Source organism: Salmo salar, chromosome ssa19 (genome assembly GCF_905237065.1).
Source record: "Salmo salar chromosome ssa19, Ssal_v3.1, whole genome shotgun sequence".
Classification (NCBI taxonomy): Eukaryota; Metazoa; Chordata; class Actinopteri; order Salmoniformes; family Salmonidae; genus Salmo; species Salmo salar.
In genome coordinates, this window is record NC_059460.1 from 26,141,068 (window position 1) to 26,164,177 (window position 23,110).

A 23,110-nucleotide genomic window follows, 5' to 3' on the forward strand; every position below is an offset into this window, starting at 1 on the left:
ATAGTCTGCCTGTCTTTCGGTCCTTCTGTCTGTCCTGTCTGTCTGAGTGTATGTATATATGTACAGTATGTCTGTCTGATGCGAGAAGCCTGATGTTTGGAGTCAGTGTGGAGTATAGTGTGTGTAGTTTATAGGATGTCTCTCCTCGCTCTCAGCTTCCAGCTTTTATTCTGTTTGTCTGTCTGGCTCTGTCTCTCTAACCTCTTCTCTCATTATGCTCACTACATCTCTGCGGTTATCTCATGTTATTTCCAGCTCTGTCTTTCCTTCTATCTCTATCTCTCTTCCTCTTTTTTTTATTTTTCTCTCGCTTTATCTTGGCCTGTCATCTCTGCCATTCTTTCTCTTGCTCTTGTTTTCTCGCTCTCACTGTCACTCTCTATATCCCTTCTCCTTGCCCCTCTCCTCTCTCTCCCTCCTGCTCTTTCTCTATTAAAGCCAAAGTGATACGGAAATTGCTTTGTGTGATGAGAGCTGCTCTAAAGTGAAATATCATTACCCAGCTGATTGTCAGTTGAATGTTTCAGAATTATTATTATTATTTTTCCTTGTGGGGCCCCTCAGTTGCACACACAATGGATTGTTTGAATTTTGCACAACTTTTGTTTTATTCACTGCAGACAAGCTTGATAAAAGAGATGGAAAGATGCCTGGCAGTGTTTTCATTAATGGGGTAGAATTCATCATCACAGTACATGTCAGGCTTTTCCTATAAGGAAGGGAAATGAATTTGAATAACGTGTTGAATTTGTCATAATGAATGGGCTTTATTGCAAATGTCAAGGCTGGTTGAGACACCTCTTTTGAAAACATTTGAAAAGAACATATTTGACCTTTACATTACAGCAAAGTTCTACAGTGTGTACAGGTCCTTTATATTTGCTTTGATAACAATGCAATAAGAATCAACCAGATTCACTGCAGATTCTTCAGAAAAGCTAAGTTTAACGCACAAAAAAAACACACAGACCATGACTCTGTTTTGACTCCTGAGTGATCGATTAACCACATGTGAGATTGCCTTGGTATCACTGATCTCAGACCAGATTTTTTTCATCTATCCTGTCCTGTCCTTTGTGGATCTCATGCAGCGTGGACTGTGGGAGTGATGAGTACCTTGCTCTCATGCTGGGTGGGGCTATCTTATAGCTCACACCTACATCTAAGACACTGGAGTAGGAAGCTCTTTCTGGCCCAATCTACACTTATCCATGCTTCACCTGGGTTTTGCCCCCAATGGCACTCTATGCCCTATATACTGTAGTGCACTACTTTTGCCCTGAGCCCTGTGGGCCCTGTTCAAATGTGTGCACTAAATAAGGAATAGAGGGCCATTTGGGATGTAGACCTGTTAATATTGTATTTGTAGTTTTGGCTCAGATCCATGAACCACATACTGTTAAGTTACTCCAGGAAATACAGTCCCACTTTAGTGCAGGTGTTCAGTACTGTAAAGTGACATGTATATAATAACTTCCTAGGTTCAGAATCAGAGTCAGTGATGGTGGGATTAGTTTGTATGATTGCCTAGACTTTATTCTCTCCTATTTTGGTAGACCTGGTGCTGAGGCATGTTGAAACATGTAGTCTGTGTGTTTTGGTCACCCATATTTATGCACCATAGATTAGAATGGGTAATGCTTTTTCAGTGCACAATATGTATCCAATTTCAAACATATTCAATGACAAACAGCCTTTTTAGGAACTGTAACACCAGCTGTTATTTTACTGGCAGGCTTTCAGCACCATGGATAACTCCATACAGTAATGCTTCTATTGCTTTTACATAGTTATGCTTTGTTTTTGGTACTGTTTTTATGATGTCCATTAGATATGGTCGTGATGTTGATATAATTGCCGTTGTTACTGTATATGTACCCTCTGTAAATGCTTATTTGTTGCCTTTAGAAAATCGATAGCAAGCCCTAGGCAACATTTCATTATTTTGATGGCTTACTTCCATGTCTTAAAAAAATCTAATTGAAAATGAATCATTTGTTAGAGTAAGGCAGGCAATTTATCAAGGACAAGTGATTTGTTCGCTTTTGATTCTATCCCTGATTGATTGGACTGATTGCAATGCCCTTCCTCTCCAGGCTGCCCACCCCCTGACCTCAGATTCTTAGAAGCTACTACTCTTTTCAGACACTTTCTACTTTCCCCATGGCATTCCGTGTGACTTCTCAGTATTTCATAGTCAGTTACTGTTAGGGACTCTGGGAACACTGAGCAACTGACGACTGAGTGTCCTTAGCACCTCTGACCAGAATGTCGGCTGTTATCTTCACATAGGTGTCTTCATATAGCCATGTCGGCTGACTGTACCCATTATTACAGTAACATTACAGTGGCTCAACAGTAGCAACGTTGTGTCACCTGTTGTGTCTGTAGCTTCTCTGTATCTAATGTAGCAGCTCTTTATGGCCAATGAGGGCTATTGTTAGGGGGATTACGCAGTGTTTCCTTGACATCCATCCTCTCAGAACCTCTGATTGACAGCCTAGTTACTAATCCCTTATTTACTCAGCCCTGTTACTCTTGTTACATTCCAAATGGCACCCTATAGCTCATAGGGCTCTGGTCAAAAGTAGTGTACTATGTAAAGAATAGGATGTCATTTGGGACACACACTCTCTGCCTCTAGAAGATGAGCTGATCCGCTGCTTCATCCATCCACAATCAGGCTGCTACATCACTACATACATATCCCAGCTCCCACATAAAAAGACATTGACTGGTGGCAATTCTGTAGCCCTTCTGAATGTATTGATGAAATATTTACTAATATAGGGTGTATAGGTCTGTGTAGGGAAGGTGGATGGGGTGTCATGCTGTGGAGCTACAGTGTATGGGCCCTGGTCAAAAGTAGTGCACTATATAGGGAATAAGGTGCTAATTGAGACACACTTGTTCCACTCTGTCAAGAGAACTGCATGGAAATGGCTCTGTCAAGTGTTCATGACACCCTGTCATTCAATCGTCACTTCTGAAAAGACTGCATTGTTTGTTTGTTGCGTCGGCCCGACACAGCAGCCAACATGCAGATAGTTGCTCACTGTTGACAAACAGTCAACAGAATGATATGATAGAGATGGTGACAATTGCTTTTTCTTGGCGCAAATTTGGTAATTTTCACTCAAATGGAAAGCAAAGAATTCTTATTTAAAGTAGTTGATGTGTAGTCAATGACAGCCAACCCCTCTGAGTTGCTAGTGACTAGAGTACATCTACTGTTATTACTGCAATGAGGCATTATAATCGGACCTACATGTGCCCTCTAATACACTGCTTGTCATTTGGTGCATTATCTACTATGACTGGGGCTGCATCCAAAATGACACACTATTCCTGACACAGTGCGTGACTTTTGACCAGAGCCCTATGTGCCCCGGTCAAAAGTAGAGTGTAATTTGGAACTTTAGAAACTGTTTTTTGACAAAGATATGACTGGAAGTTAATATTTTCTGCTGATCGTGAATGGCAGAAGAGGGGATATTAGAGGGGCTAATTTCCCGTACTGCGCATGTCCAGTACTGCGCATGTCCCTGAATATATTTACATGTCAGTTGTATCCATGTTGAGATTTAATTGACAGCCTTAACTGTGCTGTAGATAAACATGCTGCATCACCTCTCTCTCCCGACTCACCTCCGCTGTCTTTTTAATGTTTGATAAAAGCATAGCACTACTGGGTATAGATTTCATTGTATTACCCGGCTGATCCCCCCCACATCAGTTTATGAGTCTGTAATCTCCTGCCTTACACAATGACGGCCTAAACCGTTTAACCCCGTGGGGAGCGGGAAGCGTTTATACAAGCGTCAGGCGAACACTGTTCCTCTGAAAAAGAGTCTTCTCCAGAGCCGCCCCAGCCTCTGAGCTCCATAAGACCTGGTTTGTTAGAGGAGCAACGTTGGCTTTTTTTTCATCCCCCTGCTTTTCTTTTCTCCTTGTCTCTCTGGCGAATTAAATTTTGCTGTTCTCCGAGCGACAGCTTAAACGCAGACAATCTTATCAGGAGCTGTGCAAGCGGTTTAAAAGACGATGGTTGAAGCACACTGAAGTATTTCCAATGCAGAGAAACCTTTCAGGAGTCTTTAATTGCGAGGAGCGGTTTTTGGTACACCTCCATAACTTACCCCCCCCCCCCCCCCCAAATCTTTCTGTCTGTCTGTTGGTCTGCCTGTTGACATGGGTTTAGTATTCTGCTCCAGTGTGTAGATAGGAAGGCCTTAGAGATCCACTGAAATAGAGCAGGTCTACAGCATAGGCATGATTTGCCTTTCATTTGATCTATTCTAGACAGTGAATGACAATCAAAAATATTCTGGGGGTACCCTCCCCATCCCTCCCCTCTAAATGCTGCTATATGTAATTACTTTTCCATTTCAAATTCATTATCTTTTGTTTGATTATTTAGTTATTGATTATTTAGTTGTTTTAAAATGTCCACCTTTTCTCTCTCCTTAGTCGTATATGGAGGACCACTTGAAGAACAAGAACCGCCTGGAGAGGGAGTGGGAGGCGATGTGTGGTTACCTGGCTGAGCCCAGTGACTGTGACGTGGGCCAGGGCGAACACAACACCAAGAGGAACCGCTCTGACGCCGTGGTTGTCTGTAAGTGTTGTTACACATCTCTGACCGTGTGCAGTCTGACCACATCTCTCAGTAGCCGATTACTAGGTTATTCCAGTGTTATTTCTGACCATGTGAACTGACACTGAAATACAGTATTTTCGATTCCATATAATTTATCAATAATGAAGTGTTTAAATCGAGGAAAATCCAAATATGTGTGGTGAATTATGTATTTCTACTACAGATGATCATTCCAGAATCACCTTGAAGGCTGAGAATAACCATGGCAACTCGGATTACATCAATGCTAGCCCAATTGTGAGTATCATTCCGCATCCCATACTCCTTCACTTTATGTTTCTTTTAAGCTTTATGGTTGCAACTCTACACAAAGACCTGTCGAGGTTGGATTTTATATTGAAGTTAAATTTGTTTTTGTGATTTGTCATTAATTTTCCCATTGAACCTTTTGCCTTTGTTCCTCACACTTTGCGCCTCAATGGATTCGCAGTGTCTTGTGAATTAATAGTTTGTCACCTTCCCTGTTTTGAAATGGCTGCTCTCTTGAGATATCAGCTCTGCTTTCACGTATTCATCCCAAAAGAATGGTGGTTTATTATTATTTGGACTCAGTAATGTTTCCCCTGAACAAATCCAAAATGGCCCAAATATCGGGAAAGTTTAGTTATATTACTGTCTTTTTTTTACATTTCACAATAAAGGCTATTTCTGATTTTCCCTGCGGCTGCTAGAGAAGGATTCCATTAAAAAAGAACAGCAAACTATGCATTTCAAATACAGTAGGAAAACTCTTTGGAGAGAGATGGGGATGAGCTCCTCCACATTTGGACTAAAAGCCTATTACTGTATGGCACAGAACAAAACTAACTGGAAGTTTGCAAACATCTATTTAGTGTATATTTTTCATTTTAATGCATACATAATAATGATTCCATGTTTTTTATGATAACAATCTATTTTTATTTTTGCCTCTGAAGCCAAAGTATTTTGAGTGATTATCAGACAGAAATTCACTTTCGACTATGTCAAGTCATTCTACTTATCTGTGTTGATGTTGAGCTGAATCTGCTCTCTCTCCTCCCTAATTTTCATTCCGTTTAATATGAAAAAAAAAATCCCTTTAAATATCTATTATGATCTATTTCTCCATTTGCATCTCTCCAATATTAGAAGGTTAAACTAAATGATCTCTTCCCTGTATTGTGTTTTCGTTCAAAGAGGAAAACACGCTACATGGCGCCCGACAGACATGGTCGCCTAGCTTCGCATTCTTAGGAAACTATGCAGTATTTTGTTTTTTTTATGTATTAGTTCTTACACTGTTACCCCAGGAAATCTTAAGTCTTATTACATACTGCCCGGAAGAACTATTGGACATATGAGCAACGTCAACATACCAACATTACGACCAGGAATACGACTTTCCCGAAGCGGATCCTCTGTTTGCTCCACCACCCAGGACAATGGATCGGATCCCAGTAGGCGACCCAAATCAACGGCGCCGCAGAAGGGGCAGACAGAGCGGTCTTCTGGTCAGGCTCCGTAGACGGGCACATCGCTCACCGCTCCTGAGTATACTACTCGCCAATGTCCAGTCTCTTGACAACAAAGTAGACGAAATTCGAGCAAGGGTTGCCTTCCAGAGAGACATCAGAGATTGTAACATTCTCTGTTTCACGGAAACATGGCTCACTCGGGATACGTTATCAGAGTCAGTACAGCCACCCGGTTTCTTCAAACATCGCGCCGAACAGAAACAAACATCTCTCTGGTAAGAAGAAGGGCGGGGGTGTATGCCTTATGATTAACGAGTCGTGGTGTGATCATAACAACATACAGGAACTCAAGTCTTTTTGTTCACCTGACCTAGAATTCCTTACAATCAAATGACAACCGTGTTATCTACCAAGAGAATTCTCTTCGATTATAATCACAGCCGTGTATACCCCCCCCCCAAGCAGACACCTCTACGGCCCTGAAAAAATTAATTGGACTCTATGTAAACTGGAAACCACCTATCCTGAGGCTGCATTTATTGTAGCTGGCGGGACAACTTCCGGTGAAACTGGAGGGTGCGCAATTCAAATAAATAATCATAAATATTATGGATTTTAAACATTTATGTACATATAAGTGTCATATATCGGCTGAAAGCTTACATTTTTGTTAATCTAACTGCACTGTACGATTTACAGTAACAATTACAGCAAAACATGCCATGCGATTGTTTGAGGACGGCTCCCCACATCAAAATATTTTTCCACCGGCACAGGTTTCATACATTCACATATAACAATAAAATATTCACTTACTTTTTGAAAATCTTCCTCTAATTTGTCATCCAAAGGGTCCCAGCTATAACATGTAGTGTCGTTTTGTTAGATAAAATCCTTCTTTACATCCCAAAAAGTCAGTTTAGTTGGCGCCATCAATTTCAGTAACCCACTCATTCAACTTGCAGAGAAAGGAATCCGAAAATCTACCTCTAAACTTTGTTTCAACAAGTCAAAATATGTTTCTATTTACTTCTCAGATACCCTAAAATGTAATCAAACTATAATATTTCTTTCGGAAAGAAGTGTGTTCAATAGGAAACCGATTTTAGTAGGTGCGTAATGTCTTCATGGCGCGCGCAAACACGAATTTCCAAGACTGTGTCCCTCTACCTTAACTATTATTTCTTATTCGTTTTTGAAGTTACAAGCCTGAATCCTTGAACATAGACTGCTGACACCCTGTGGGAGCCATAGGAATTGCATCCAGGGAGCTAATTTTGAATATGACCTTTCTCTTGCGTTTGTAAGAGGATGGTCTCCCTTTGGATTTTCTCCTACCATATCTATTGTGTTATATTCTCCTACATTATTTTACAATTTCTACAAACTTCAAAGGTACCAATTATATGCATATCCTGGCTTCAGGGCCTGAGCTACAGGCAGTTTACTTTGGGAATGTCATTCAGGCAGGAAGTGGAGAAAAAAGGGGCCTAGCCCTAAGAAGATAACAAAGCTAATCTGAAAACAAGGCTCCCTAAATTTTATCAGCATATCGAATGCGCAACCTGGGCTAGCAGCATTCTGGATCATTGCTACTCTAACTTCTGCGATGCATATAAAGCCCTCGCTCGCCCTCCTTTTGGCAAATCTGACGACGATTCCATTTTGTTGCTCCCAGCCTATAGACAGAAACTAAAACAGGAAACGCCCATGCTCAGGTCTTTTCAAAGCTGATCCGACCAATCTGATTCCACGCTTCAAGATTGCTTCGATCACTTGGACTCGGATATGTTCCGAATAGCCTCAGACAACAACATTGGGTATACGCTGATTCGGTGAGCGAGTTTATTAGCAAGTGCATCAGTGATGTTGTACACACGGTGACTATTAAAACCTTCCACAACCAGAAACCGTGGATTGATGGCAGCATTCGCACAAAACTGAAAGTGCGAACCACTGCTTTTAATCATGGCAAGAAGACCGGAAACATGACCGAATACAAACAGTGTAGCTGTTCCCTCTGCAAAGCAATCAAACAAGCTAAGCGTCAGTATAGAGACAAAGTAGAGTTGCAATTCAATGGCTCAGACACAAGACATATGTGGCAGGGTCTACAGTCAATCATGGATTACAAAAAGAAAACCAGCCCCGTCGCGGACACCGACGTCTTGTTTTCACATGTTGAGTTAAAATATCACGTGAAACCATATTTTCACGTGTATTAAATTGGCAGTTCACATGTTAACACCACTTTTTCACGTGAGGAGAATTACATGTTTTCACCTTACATGTGAATTGCAAGTTCATATTTTAAAAACATGAACTTTTTAGCTAGTCAATACACTGCTAGTCCGAAGAAAGTTCTTGCTTCTGTTGTCTCTTGATGAACAAAGTGTGTCTCACAACCATAAAGCTGTAAAGCAAGGGCGGTAAGTCGACCTGGGCGACCTGTGAGCGTGTTGTGCTAGCCTTGCAGCTAGCTAGCCAAGTTAGCTAAAGCCTTGTGACGAGAGCTAACCAAGTCTAGATTCCTAGCCGTGTGATGAATTCTACCCTAAGCAAAACTTTCCTTTCAGTCAGTACTCAACACTATCGACAGGAGCTGAGGTCCTATTTTCGGCAGCACTAACCTCACAGTTCGCCTGAGAACAGTTAAGCAGGAAGACAGGAATCTAGTATTGCTGAGGAGAGCTTTTCGAGAGCGCAGTCACATCCGCAAGAAAGAGAGGTGAGAATGACCAGTTGCCGGTGAGAGGCTCCCTTTATTGAGGAGAGGGTCTCACATCACTCACCACTCAACCTGTCTGTCTCCAACAGAAGCTGTGCAGTTGGATTCTTCAGGCTTGTGACCCGCCCTAAGGTGTAAGCCATAAGTGACACATCGAAACGAGTATTAAAAAATAGAACAATCACATGTGAAAATCACATTTGCAGTTTCACATGTAAGAAACCTATACGCGTAAATCTCAATTTCACATGTAGAACTGCAACTTCACAAGTGAAAAACAATCACATTTGAAAATCACATATGCAATTTTATATGTAAGAAAACTCCACATGTTAAAATCTCACTTTCACATGTGGAATTTCAAGTTCACATGTGGGGATGAAATAGTGTGAAAAGGTGGTTTTAACATGTTGCAGTAGTAATATTTCCACATATAGAATTGTAAATTCTGTAATACCATTCTGTAAAAAGCTTACTTAGCCTACCTGAGTGTAATAATTAATCCATCCACTGAATTATTATTGTAGTCCTCAATGGTGTTGCATTGATATACATGTATACTTAGCGCTACCACTAGGGAGAGAGATTGCCTCTCTTCTTCGTAAATTGGTCCGTGACTGTTGGAAGAAGCCCAGTGAAAAGAAGAGAGAAGCTAGCTCTCTGTCTCCTTATTTTTTACCCTGTTTTCTGGTTTGAATGCATGTTTACATTTTCAAAATCTAGAGATAACATGTTTAACTAAACTGTGTTGTGTTTTCTGGTGGTTGATGCGATTTTTCCATTCACATGAGTGTAGCTAAGTTAAGTAACTAGCTAGCAAGCTGACTTTTGTATGCAAGACAATGAAAACAAGATGGCGTTTCGGATGATATTTTATTTCCTTATATTTTGGCTATCAAATGGTTTGACAAACGAGGGCCATATTGAGTGTATTTACATGTGATCATATGTGTCACAAAAAGAGCCGTGTTGAATAGACCAAACTGCAGCGTGAATATGGATGCTCATATTTTAATTAAAAAAAAGGAGTAAAGCATCCACTGGAAAAACAATACACACGACAGGAACAGTCTTACAGGCATACAAAAACGCAGTGCTAGAACAACTACCCACAACCCCAAAGAAAAACACACACACCTATATAGGACTCCCAATCAAAGGCAACTCAACACACCTGCCTTCAATTGGAAGTCCCAATCACCAACACAAACATTCACACACACAAAACTGCCACGTCCTGACCCCAAAACTAATAAAATAGCTCCATCTGCTGGTCAGGACGTGACAATATGAACCATGCTAATGATATGTGCAATATTTTAGAAGGTTACTTTTTATGACATTTCTATCTAATGGTTGTATGCTAATCGCTAACCGCTAGCTAGCTTAGTGATAGGCTATGACTAGCATTCCATTTCATCCTAGCTAGCTATTTTTAGCTTCTGTAATTGTTAGCTGTCCGTTGGTTTTTGTTACATTTAATACACAGGCCTAAAATGGATTTCAATGTATTTCAAAATGTGTGAATGTGTTTGTTGTTGGAATGAATGTAAACAGGTACTTTTTCTACTGAGAGATGATTTCTGGGCTGTCATGAGTTAGTTAACTCAAATGAACTTTTTGTAATTCTGTGCACTAATCTTTTTAAATTGGGATTAATCACTATCTAAAAGCATTCAAAATACAGTCGTGGCCAAAAGTTTGGAGACTGACACAAATATTAATTTTCACAAAGTCTGCTGCCTCAGTTTGTATGATGGCAATTTGCATATACTCCAGAATGTTACGAAGAGTGATCAGATGAATTGCAATTAATTGCAAAGTCCCTCTTTGCCACGCAAATGAACTGAATCCCCAAAACATATTTCCACTGCATTTCAGCCCTGCCACAAAAGGACCAGCTGACATCATGTCAGTGATCCTCTCGTTAACACAGGTGTGAGTGTTGACGAGGACAAGGCTGGGGATCACTCTGTCATGCTGATTGAGTTTGAATAACAGACTGGAAGCTTCAAAAGGAGGGTGGCGCTTGGAATCATTGTTCTTCCTCTGTCAAACAATGGTTACCTGCAAGGAAACACATGCCGTCATCATTGCTTTGCACAAATAGGGCTTCACAGGCAAGGATATTGCTGCCAGTAAGATTGCACCTAAATCAATCATATATCGGATCATCAAGAACTTCAAGGAGAGCGGTTCAATTGTTGTGAAGAAGGCTTCAGGGCGCCCAAGAAAGTCCAGCAAGCGCCAGGACCGTCTCCTAAAGTTGATTCAGCTGCGGGATCGGGGAACCACCAGTACAGAGCTTGCTCAGGAATGGCAGCAGGCAGGTGTGAGTGCATCTGCACGCACAGTGAGGCGAAGACTTTTGGAGGATGGCCTGGTGTCAAGAAGGACAGCAAAGAAGTCACTTCTCTCCAGGAAAAACATCAGGGACAGACTGATATTCTGCAAAAGGTACAGGGATTGGACTGCTGAGGACTGGGGTAAAGTCATTTTCTCTGATGAATCCCCTTTCCAATTGTTTGGGGCATCCGGAAAAAAGCTTGTCCCGAGAAGACAAGGTGAGCGCTACCATCAGTCCTGTGTCATGCCAACAGTAAAGCATCCTGAGACCATTCATGTGTGGGGTTGCTTCTCAGCCAAGGGAGTGGGCTCACTCACAATTTTGCCTAAGAACACAGCCATGAATAACGAATGGTACCAACACATTCTCCGAGAGCAACTTCTCCCAACCATCCAGGAACAGTTTGGTGACGAACAATGCCTTTTCCAGCATGATGGAGCTGCTTGCCATAAGGCAAAAGTGTTAACTAAGTGCCTCGGGGAACAAAACATCGATATTTTGGGTCCATGGCCAGGAAACTCCACAGATCTTAATCCCATTGAGAACTTGTGGTCAACCCTCAAGAGGCGGGTGGACAAACAAAACCCCATGAATTCTGACAAACTCCAAGCACTGATTATGCAAGAATGGGCTGCCATCAGTCGGGATGTTGCCCAGAAGTTATTTGACAGCATGCTAGTGCTAGTTATCATCTTCCTTCAAACTGCACACAGAGACATAAAATGGTATCCACAAGTTCATCTGACTCTGGGGATGTAGATAAAGGGCCTCATTGCCAAAATCCTGAAGTATCCCTTTATAGGAAGTGTGATTTATAAATTTACCTGACTTCGCAAACATTTACTTTGAACATTTTTTACACTTAGATTTTAGTCATTTATCAGACACTCTTATCCAGAGCAACTTACAATGCATACATTTCAAACATTTTTTTTTCTTCCGTACTGGTCCCCTATGGGAATTGAACCCACAACCCTGGCATTGCAAACACCATGCTCTACCAACTGAGCCACACGGGAACGAAATCAGGACATCAATATTCTTGTAATGTTTTTTATTTTTAGTAAATTACAGCTCAATTTGAACAGATTCTGATTTCGCGATTAATCGTGATTAATCAAAGCTAATCCTGCAATCAATGCAATTACATTTTTAAATGTTTGAAAGCCCTATTTTAAACTGAACGGTCAATATTATGACATTGAGAGAAATTGATAATAAATATACGTTGAAAACAACCTCAGTGTTAGCCGTCAGTCTAATGGCCAAGACATTGGCGTTTCCTGTGGGAGACCTGGGTTCTAATCCCACTGGTTACAAAAGCACATGTAAAACATAAATGTAATATTTTAGGAAACCACAAATAAAAATGTGAGAAATAAACATGTGAATAATCCATGTAAAAGTATTCAAGTGTCAGGAAACCACGTCTGACTCGTGTAAAAATAGATATATGTGTGTTCATACATTTTTTTTTACACTTGTTTTTTTTGTCAGGGTGGTGCAGAGCGGAGTAGACAGTAATCAGTGATCCAGCGCGGTAAAGATGAAAGCATGGTAATTATACCACAACGGGACCCCTGGCTGAGCCCTGTGAAACTGCCATAATTATGTCTGTCAATGCACCCTCCTCCTCCTTATTAGCCCAAGAGAAAAAGTCAATCATTTGTCATCTTTTTCTTGGAATGTGGAGTTTGAGTGGTAAGGGGGTGGTAAGAAGGACGTCTTCTCTACCCCCACAGTCAGGGAGGGGTGACACACAACAAAAACATAGGGCATTTTCATACTAATTTAGGGCTATAGTTCAAGTATTTGTTGCATTTTATTTGTTTAATTTGGTCTGGTTGGTTTCACATTGCCAAATGTCAAACAAACAAAAAATCCTATACAGAACCATGTGTCTATACAAATCATTTGTTTATTGGTCTTCTGCACCCTACAGCCTACGCCAGAGACTTGTAGCTTATTTATGATGTTGGTGGTAGAGCTCATGCATGGATTTTTCCCAAATGGCACCCTATTCCCTATATAGGGCTCTGGTCAAAAGTAGTGCACTGTAAAGGAATAGCGTGCCATGTTGGACATAGCCCTTGGTTTCAATCATGGTCTCAGTCATACTTGGCTTAGATTTTGATATTCTGTTAGATTTTTTCAATCAGACTTACTTGTAAGGAAAGTCAGTAAGATTTAAGATGTGTTAGCAAGGCATTGAATTGCAAGATGTTAATTGCAATGATATTTTCCTCAAACCTTAAACGAAAGCTTTTATTTGGTAAAGATTCTGGTTTTCCAAGGTCTTTGCCACCCAACAGAGAGAGGAGAGCAGGAGAGAAGCTGAAATATGGAGGCCATCTTTTCATGTCCTACCTTCAGTATTCATACGGTGATGTCAGGCTGCACGTAGCTACTGTATGTCTGTGTCCTTGAGATTGCCTAACAGGGAGCTGGAGCTCTAGCTTTTAGCATCAAGTCTTTCATTTCTGTCAGGATAAAAAAGACATCTGCAGAATTTCAACTAGGCAGGCGAGAGTGTGATGCTAACAAAGCGCTGCTACCTAATAGAGTGGAAAAGTGCATTCATTTTTTTAGCTCTTCTCCAGAAATGCCATTTTGAATAACATAGTGAGGCAACAGGAATTGCAGGTGGTTTTATAAATATATGTGTAAAGCCAGGCGTGCTTTGATGGACTATGTTAGCTAGCTTTATATTATGGAAGTTTATTGAGTTTGTGCAGCTATACTCTTCTATATCTTATGCTGCACATCTGTACTAAAAGTTATTGGGATTTAGTTCAACCTCTATAATCATCTCCCCTAGTCGGTGCTAATAAAACCACTCTGATATCTCATCAAGAAAGAAGTTCATAAAAGGAGAGAAGACGGCCGTTAAAGACAAGGCAATCTACGGTGTCTCTTAGCACATCCTGGTATTATTATCTGGTTGCATCCCAAAATGACACCCTATTCCCTATATAGTTTACTACTTTTGTCCAGAGCCCTATGGACCCTGGTCAAAAGTAGTGCACCTCTCTGTAATTGCTCCAGCCCCGAAATGGCTCCCTGTAACAACAAGGGTTGTGCTGTACAATTGCATCCATTTCCATAGTAATGGGTGTGGATGTCACTCACTGCAGTGTCATCCGTTGGAGATTCAGGACTGATCTCTGGGCAACACAAAGGTTTCTTCCCTGTCTTCTTCTCAATATTATGAGATAGATGCTTATCTCAAATTGCAATGCAAGACTATTGTATGAATATGTTGTATTATGAACCTTTGCAGTATAAAAATACAGAAGAGAACATAAAAAGGCTATGATTCTTTTCACGGAAAACAGAACTGGACTTTGCAAAAATATCCCGTAATACCAAAAATATAGTCTTTTTTTTTTTTTGGCCGCATTACAAAATAGGACCCAATAAAGTGAAGTGCTAGCGATAAACCAACTCTGAGCTGGTTAGCTCTGAATAGCTCCAGTGTTTATTTGGCAGGTTAGTGTTTATTGTCATGAATCTTGTTCTGGAGGCAGCTCTACAGAGTGGTCACTAGCTGGCACAGCCACTAAAGTCATAAAATCTGATTTTAAACCTAACGTTAACCACACTGCTAACCCTAATGCCTAACCCTAAAAAAAAAGTAAAACATTTATCAATTTTACAATATAACACATTTTTTACTTTGCAGCTAGCCTATCTAAAGGGAAATCGGTCAGTTCTTCCTCCAGGACAAGACTCATGACAATAAACGTCAACCTGCGTTTATTTGGGGAATACAAATTCTGTTGCACCCCTTCATTACACTGAATTTCTACATCTCTTCTGTAAGGAAAAAAATTGCTTTGTCTGAGTGTAACAAAATGGCTGAATTCCAAATTGTTTACTCATGTCTTTTCTATTCTGCTTCTCCTTTCAACAATAGCCATGAATAATATTTCATTTGCAATTTGGCTTGCAATATCTGATATTTACAAAAAGATCTCACTGTTTTAAGTTTCTCCAAGTGTCAATTTTCGTAATTGCAGCAAAAATCTAATATTTAAGTGTTTTTGAACACGCGACCTTCGTATCCGGAATCATGGAATTATAGTGCTGAGTGATTAACCGTCATTTCGGGGGGTTATCGGTTATTAAACAACTAATTGACCGACGTCGGTTCAATTAATTTAATTCCATTTAGCTCAATGCGCCGTTACTCTAGACTGAAATCAAATATTTTCCGAGATAAATCAAGTCAAGAACTATGTGGGACGCTGGGCCGAGTTGTAGTTTTCATTAGCAAATATTCAACATAGGTGACCATAATCCTGTATTTTCAATCTCGGATAGAGATGGATCAGGGAGGAAGAGGCAAAGCGAGAGGTTTCACTCTCGCCAAAATCTGTCCAAAATAAGCCCAATGTGTTTCTATGGGCTTATTTTGGACCTAGGCTTGTTGCCTGCTTTCCTGCCTTTGGGACAACGACTCCCATTGTTAGCACAGAGAGACATGAGCATCTCATCATTATATACAGATCTCTGGACAGATGCACTTTTACGCCTGTTACGTTAGGTTAGATACACACAGACTGCATAGACCGCATGAGAGAGGAATGTACGCAACACAACGACGAGCGAGACAAAGACAGTTCGCCTTATCTACTTTGAAGAACTAGTCAAATTATTTTGTCAGACAGCTCTGCAGCATACTTAGGCAGGCTAGCTAAATAGGATGACTAAAGACAGTACAGTATGGGGAGCACATAGATAACATTAGATGGTTTGGCTGGCTGACTGCATCTGCCTGAGTGAGATGAGATCATGACTTTAACGAATGAAAAATAATAAAGTCATCAAATAAAAACGAATTAATATTCCCAACTGAAATATTCTATTATTTCATAGAATGTTCCCTATTGTTGGCTTTGGAATTTCCATTAAAAAGCTCTAAAATCATTGTAATGTCATTATTTCATAATGCATTAAATGTTAAAAAAAATATAAAAACCGAACCGACCTCAAAAAGCACTAATCGCTCAGCACTATGGGTTAACGCCAATCCACCACCCCATCTACATCGCCCTAGCAAAACCAAAGCCTGCTTGATAGTAATAGCCCCTAGTGGCCGGTTTTGAAGGCATTTCCCGACGTCCTCGGGACATGGACAGATGTCCAATTTCGAAGTTCATCTTGAGCGATTTGCCTGGATATTTGTTCCCCTTTGTTCATTGCCTTTCTCAGACTAATATGAATAGACAGAGAGTGAAGGCCAGGGTCTTGTTCTGTGGAGCTGGATGTAGAGCTGGTATCAAGCCCCTTGTCTTTAATAAAAAATAAAGCTTCAGGGGAAATTGCAGATCTGCTTTTATCCTTTCCTCAGCCCTCTGTATCGCTGGGTTCTGCATGCCAATGCTCAACACACACGGGTGCACACACATGGACACACACCCACACACTCACACACATACAGAACACACAAACACTGGCCCAACCCTCGGAGACACCCCTATCCCCTCTTCTAAAGGCCTCAGTGACATTCTCTGACTATCATCAATAATATGTTGGAGAGGCGATGTCATTTCCTTTACACATGAGCTTCCTTTAATCAGAAGCATTAAAGAATAACCATGCCTGGAGGATAAAGAGGGGGAAAGTAAGAGAGGGAGGAGAGAGAGGAGTGGATGGCTTGAGTGAAGAAGTGAACAGGAAAACCTGGACAGCCATCGAGGAGAAAAGGCGGGAGCACTACGCTTAGATGAATGGAAATGCTGTTACTCTGTCTTGATGCTCTAACTGTAGACACAGGGTTGTATCCCAAATGGCACCCTATTTGTGCCATATGCTCTGATCAAAAGTAGTGCACTATATAGGGAATAGGGTGCCATTTGGGACGCAACCAGGCAGTATGTTCTTGTCCCTTTATACATTAATAAGCGTTCACCCAGTGCTCACACACAACTCTTCTCCTTCCCCTCTTCTTCAAGATGGACCATGACCCGAGGAACCCCATGTACATCGCTTCACAAGGCCCTCTCCCCTCCACCGTGGCTGACTTCTGGCAGGTAAAGCACAACCAATCATGAACTAACGGTCAGTATCTGTTTGTGACAGTGTGGGCGACATTTGCAAAAGAGCACAAATCTGTGCAGAAAAATACAGTGAACTTCATTAGAATCTGGCAGCATGATTACATTGGAAACTTTTCTTCAACTATGTGTATATTATAAGAGGAGATCATTTAACAAGATTATAATGAAGTATTTTTTACGCCACGAAAATGAAACTATGAAATGTAGGATTACTGCAGGATTGTTTTCTTTTGCTGTAAATTATTACGATTGCCCTCGTGTAACAAAGTTTGTTGCATTATGATACATGACAGTAGCCTTCACCACTGTGAATATGACTACAAGGGCGATTTTCCACCTTGCCATTTAGACCTGGCAACCCGGCAATGCTTTGCTGCCTCAGACGTATGCCGGGTTGCCAAATGGTGTTAATATGCATTAGTGTGAAAGCACCCAAGTCATTAGGGAGGATCATCGCTCCCATACAGTCAAGTTAATGTATCAGCTGTGGCATTGTTGTGTATGTAACATGTTAGCATGGACCAGAGACATCCACAGGTTGCATCCCAAATGGCACCCTATTCCCTTTATAGTACATTACCTTTGACCATAGCCCTATGATCCGTGGCCCAAAGCACTGCACTATGTCGGGAATAGGGTGCCATTGGAAATGCAGACACACCAGCTGGCGCCTTTACACCCCATGTTGAGCTGAAGATGCACTTACAGTAGGTACAGTTGAAGTCGGGAGTTTACATACACTTAGGTTGGAGTAATTAATAAAACTCGGTTTTCAACCACTCCACAAATTTCTTGTTAACAAACTAAAGTATTGCCAAGTCGGTTAGGACATCTACTTTGTGCATGACACAAGTACTTTTTCCAACAATTGTTTACAAACAGATTATTTCACTTATAATTCACTGTATCACAATTCCAGTGGGTCAGAAGTTTACATACACTAAGTTGACTGTGCCTTTAAACAGCTTGGAAAATTCCCGAAAATTATGTCATGGCTTTAGAAGCTTCTGATAGGCTAATTGACATAATTTGAGTCAACTGGAGGTGTACCTGTGGATTTATTTCAAGGCCTACCTTCAAACTCAGTGTCTCTTTGCTTGACATCATGGGAAAATCAAAAGAAATCAGCCAAGATCTCAGGAAAAAAAATTGTAGACCTCCACAAGTCTGGTTCATCCTTGGGAGCAATTTCCAAATGCCTGAAGGTACCACGTTCATCTGTACAAACAATAGTACACAAGTATAAACACCATGGGACCACGCAGCCGTCATACCGCTCAGGAAGGAGACGCGTTCTGTCTCCTAGAGATTAACGTACTTTGGTGCGAAAAGTGCAACTCAATCCCAGAACAACAGCGAAGGATCTTGTGAAGATGCTGGAGGAAACAGGTACAAAAGTATCTATATCCACATTAAAACGAGTCCTATATTTACATAACCTGAAAGGCCGCTCAGCAAGGAAGAAGCCACTGCTCCAAAACCGCCATAAAAATCCAGACTACTGTTTGCAACTGCACATGGGGACGAAGATTGTACTTTTTGGAGAAATGTCCCCTGGTCTGATGAAACAAAAATAGAACTGTTTGGCTATAATGACCATCATTATGTTTGGAGGAAAAAGGGGGAGGCTTGCAAGCCGAAGGACACCATCCCAACCGTGAAGCACGGGGGTGGCAGCATCATGTTGTGGGGGTGCTTTGCTGCAGGAGGGATTGGTGCACTTCACAAAATAGACTGGTGCAATTATGTGAATATATTGAAGCAACATCTCAAGACATTAGTCAGGAAGTTAAAGCTTGGTCACAAATGGGTCTTCCAAATGGACAATGACCCCAAGCATACTTCCAAAGTTGTGGCAAAATGGCTTAAGGACAACAAAGTAAAGGTATTGGAGTGGCCACAAAGCCCTGACCTCAATCCCATAGAGAATTTGTGGGCAGAACTGAAAAAGCGTGTGCGAGCAAGGAAGCCTACAAACCTGACTCAGTTACACCAGCTCTGTCAGGAGGAATGGGCCAAAATTCACCCAACTTATTGTGGGAAGCTTGTAGAAGGCTACCCGAATCGTTTGACCCAAGTTAAGCAATTTAAAGGCAATGCTACCAAATACTAATTGAGTGTATGTACATTTCTGACCCGCTGAGAATGTGATGAAATAAATAAATGCTGAAATTAATAATTCTCTCTACTATTATTCTGACATTTTACATTCTTAAAATAAAGTGGTGATCCTAACTGACCTAAGACAGGGCATTTGTACTGGGATTAAATGTCAGGAATTGTGAAAAACTGACTTTAAATGTATTTGGCTAAGGTGTATGTAAACTTCTGACTTCTACTGTACATACGGTGCATTCGGAAAGTATTCAGACCCATTTTTTTCTACATTTTGTTACCTTACAGCCTTGTTCAAAAATCCCAAAACAATCTACACACAATAGCCGATAATGGGTGGTGCCATGTTTCCTCCAGACGTGACGCTTGGCATTCAGGTCAAAGAGTTCCATCTTGATTTCATCATACCAGACAATCTTGTTTCTCATGGTCTGAGTCCTTTAGGTGCCTTTTGGCAAACTCCGAGTGGGCTGTCATGTGCCTTTTAGTGAGGAGTGGCTTCCTTCTGGCCACTCTAACATAAAGGCCTGATTGGTGGAGTGCTGCAGAGATCGTTGTCCTTCTAGAAGGTTCTCCCATCTCCACAGAGGAACTGGAGCTCTATCAGAGTGATCATCGGGTTCTTGGTCACCTCCCTGACCAAGGCCCTTCTCCCCCAATTGCTCAATTTGGCCAGGCGGCCAGCTCTAGGATAAGTCTTGGTGGTTCCGAACTTCTTCCATTTAAGAATGATGGAGGCCACTGTGTTCTTGGGGACCTTCAATGCTGCAGAAATGTTTTGGTACCCTTCTCCAGATCTGTGCCTCGACACAATCCTGTCTCGGAGCTCTATGGACAATTCCTTCAACCTCATGACTTGCTTTTTTCTCTGACATGCACTGTCAACTGTGGGACCTTATATAGACAGGCGTGTGCCTTTCCAAATCATGTCCAATTAATCTACAATCAAGTTGTTGAATCATCCCAAGAATGAGGTCCTGTGTGGCTCAGTTGGTAGAGCATGGTGTTTGCAACGCCAGGGTTGTGGGTTTGATTCCCACAGGGGACCAGAATGGAGAAAAAAAAATGTACAGTAGTGAATGCCACTACTGTAAGTTGCTCTGGATAAGAGTGTCTGCTAAATGACTAAAATGTAAATGTAACGAACAATTGAAACAGGATTCACCTGAGATCAATTTCGAGTCTCGTAGCAAAGTGTCTGAATACATATGTAAATACGGTATATCTGTTTTCTATTTTAATAGTTTTCAAGATGGATATAATAGAAATCAAGATGGAACTCTTTGACCTGAATGCCAAGCGTCACGTCTGGAGGAAACCTGGCACCACCCATTATGGGCTATTGTGTGTAGATTGTTAAGGGATTTGCAAACATTTCTAAACCTGTTTTTGCTTTGAGGTTATGGGGTATTGTGTGTAGATTGACGAGGAAAAAAGTAATTTAATCCATTTTAGAATAAGGCTGTAACGTAACAAAATGTGGAAAAAGTGAAGGGGTCTGAATACTTTCAGAATGCACTGTACATTTCGTCATGGAGTCTGTATACCTGTCATGCCACACAGAAGGAACGTTTTTCTTTATTGACGTGTCAGTTTTAGAAGAGATGATTGTTAATGTCTTGTTAATGTGCTGTCACTTCTCTTTAATGGCACATTTGTAAACACCTAATAAGAAAAAGTTTGATTGCTTGTTTGTTTTCTTTGTTGTCATTTCATAAAGTGAGTAAACAACATATACATTATCAAAATTAAAATTAACCATTTACAGCTGAATATTTGTCGTAGTTGACTCTAAAACTATCTTATCACAACTTAAACATATTTGACAATTAAAACAACAGCATGTCCAGAGTGATGGACTTGAAAGGATAGCAATAAGTAATGCTTCTTTCAACTTTAAATATAGTTACATTGGCCTTGAATGCACTTAAAAACTCTTTGCAAATAAACTAACAGAAAAATATGCAAATTGGTCTGTCTAATCCGCAGTGGGCTCCTGCAGTACTCTGAAAGTCTCTCTCTAATCCTCCCCTCCCTCCTTCCATCCCTCCGTATACCCAGCCTTCCACATTTCTTTCCTCCCTCTGTCCCCAGCCATTACCTCAGCTCCACCAGGGCCTCGCCCCCTCTGCTCGCTCTCGCTCTCTCTCTTTAGAGTTCAGGAAATAAGCCAATCACCACGAGGTTTCAAAGAGCTCCCAAACAGGGACCTTGACTTGGTTCTCTCGTTTTCTTCTCTGCTTGTGTGCTCAATAATGGAGGGGGGGGATGTCTACTGACTAAATTACTTCAGAAGTGAATTAAATAAAAAGTCTACATTGAGTTTATTTGTTTATTCTTTCTGACAGTATTTGTAAATGAGTAAAACAAGATTATTTCATTTGACACCTCTTCTTTGGTACGTACTGATAACCAACGTGGCTAGACGTGGGCACAGTTGGCTTGTAATGACACCGCTGGGCTGAATCACAGAGGTATGTCATTAGTTTATAGGCAGGACCATTGTGTTTTTATTGCTCTCATAAAACCAGTGTTTCTTCCTCATTTTCCTAATGGGCCTTTCTATCGTCCAAGGACCATTAGATTTTGATAAAATAATCAGATGAAATGGAGCGGATCAGTTGAGCTAGCTCAGATGGCGGAGAGAGCCAGGGGCACACGGGAGGCGCTGTGGGACGTCATCTGGTCTACAATACAGTAGTAGTACAGCTCAACTGATCAGACGTTGGTGGCGGTGCAGACCAATAACGATCAGTCACACAATCCTGTACGTTGTAGTAATGGATCTATGTTGCTGAATGGCTAACATTGACTTTGTTTGTTGAAAGCAGGTGAAAATAGAGATGTAGGAACATCAATTAATTACAACACATCATTACACATTTCTTAATGTGCTGCCAAAGTCCTGTGGGACCTTTCTGTGGTGCTGTATTAACTCCTACTGAATTAACTCCAGCTGTACTAACTCCTACTGTATTAACTCTTACTGTATTAACTCCTACTGTATTAACTCCTACTGAATTAACTCCTACTGTATTAACTCTTACTGTATTAACTCCTACTGCATTAATACTGCATTAACTCTCACTGTATTAACTCTCACTGTATTAACTCTTACTGTATTAACTCCTACTGCATTAACTCATACTGCATTAACTCATACTGCATTAACTCTCACTGTATTAACATCATACTGCATTAACTCATACTGCATTAACTCATACTGCATTAACTCTCACTGCATTAACTCATACTGCATTAACTCATACTGCATTAACTCATACTGCATTAACTCTCACTGTATTAACTCTCACTGTAATAACTTCTACTGTATTAACTCCTACTGCATTAACTCCTACTGCATTAACTCCTACTGCATTAACTCATACTGTATTAACTCTCACTGTATTAACTCTCACTGTATTAACTCCTACTGTATTAACTCCTACTGCATTAACTCCTACTGCATTAACTCTCACTGCATTAACTCCTACTGCATTAACTCATACTGCATTAACTCATACTGTATTAACTCTCACTGTATTAACTCTCACTGTATTAACTCCTACTGCATTAATGCCTACTGCATTAACTCCTACTGCATTAACTCATACTGTATTAACTCTCACTGTATTAACTTCTACTGTATTAACTCATACTGCATTAACTCTCACTGCATTAATTCATACTGCATTAACTCTTACTGTATTAACTCTCACTGTATTAACTCCTCCTGTATTAACGCCTACTGCATTAACTCAT

At 40.8% G+C, this 23,110-nt stretch overlaps 1 protein-coding gene across 3 annotated transcripts in view; it reads left to right on the forward strand.

Moving 5' to 3' along the window:
* The window catches only part of LOC106578615 (receptor-type tyrosine-protein phosphatase N2), a 278,389-nt gene that overhangs the window by 243,177 nt on the left and 12,102 nt on the right, over positions 1-23,110 (forward strand). For 2 of the 3 annotated variants that reach the window (XM_014157619.2, XM_045702162.1), the window contains 3 exons: positions 4,471-4,618; positions 4,824-4,897; positions 17,129-17,206. In XM_014157619.2, the coding sequence (XP_014013094.2) occupies positions 4,471-4,618; positions 4,824-4,897; positions 17,129-17,206 (300 nt within the window). Of the gene's footprint in view, positions 1-4,470; positions 4,619-4,823; positions 4,898-12,668; positions 12,729-17,128; positions 17,207-23,110 lie in introns of all 3 variants that reach the window. The other variant, XR_006760698.1, reaches the window with a different exon arrangement.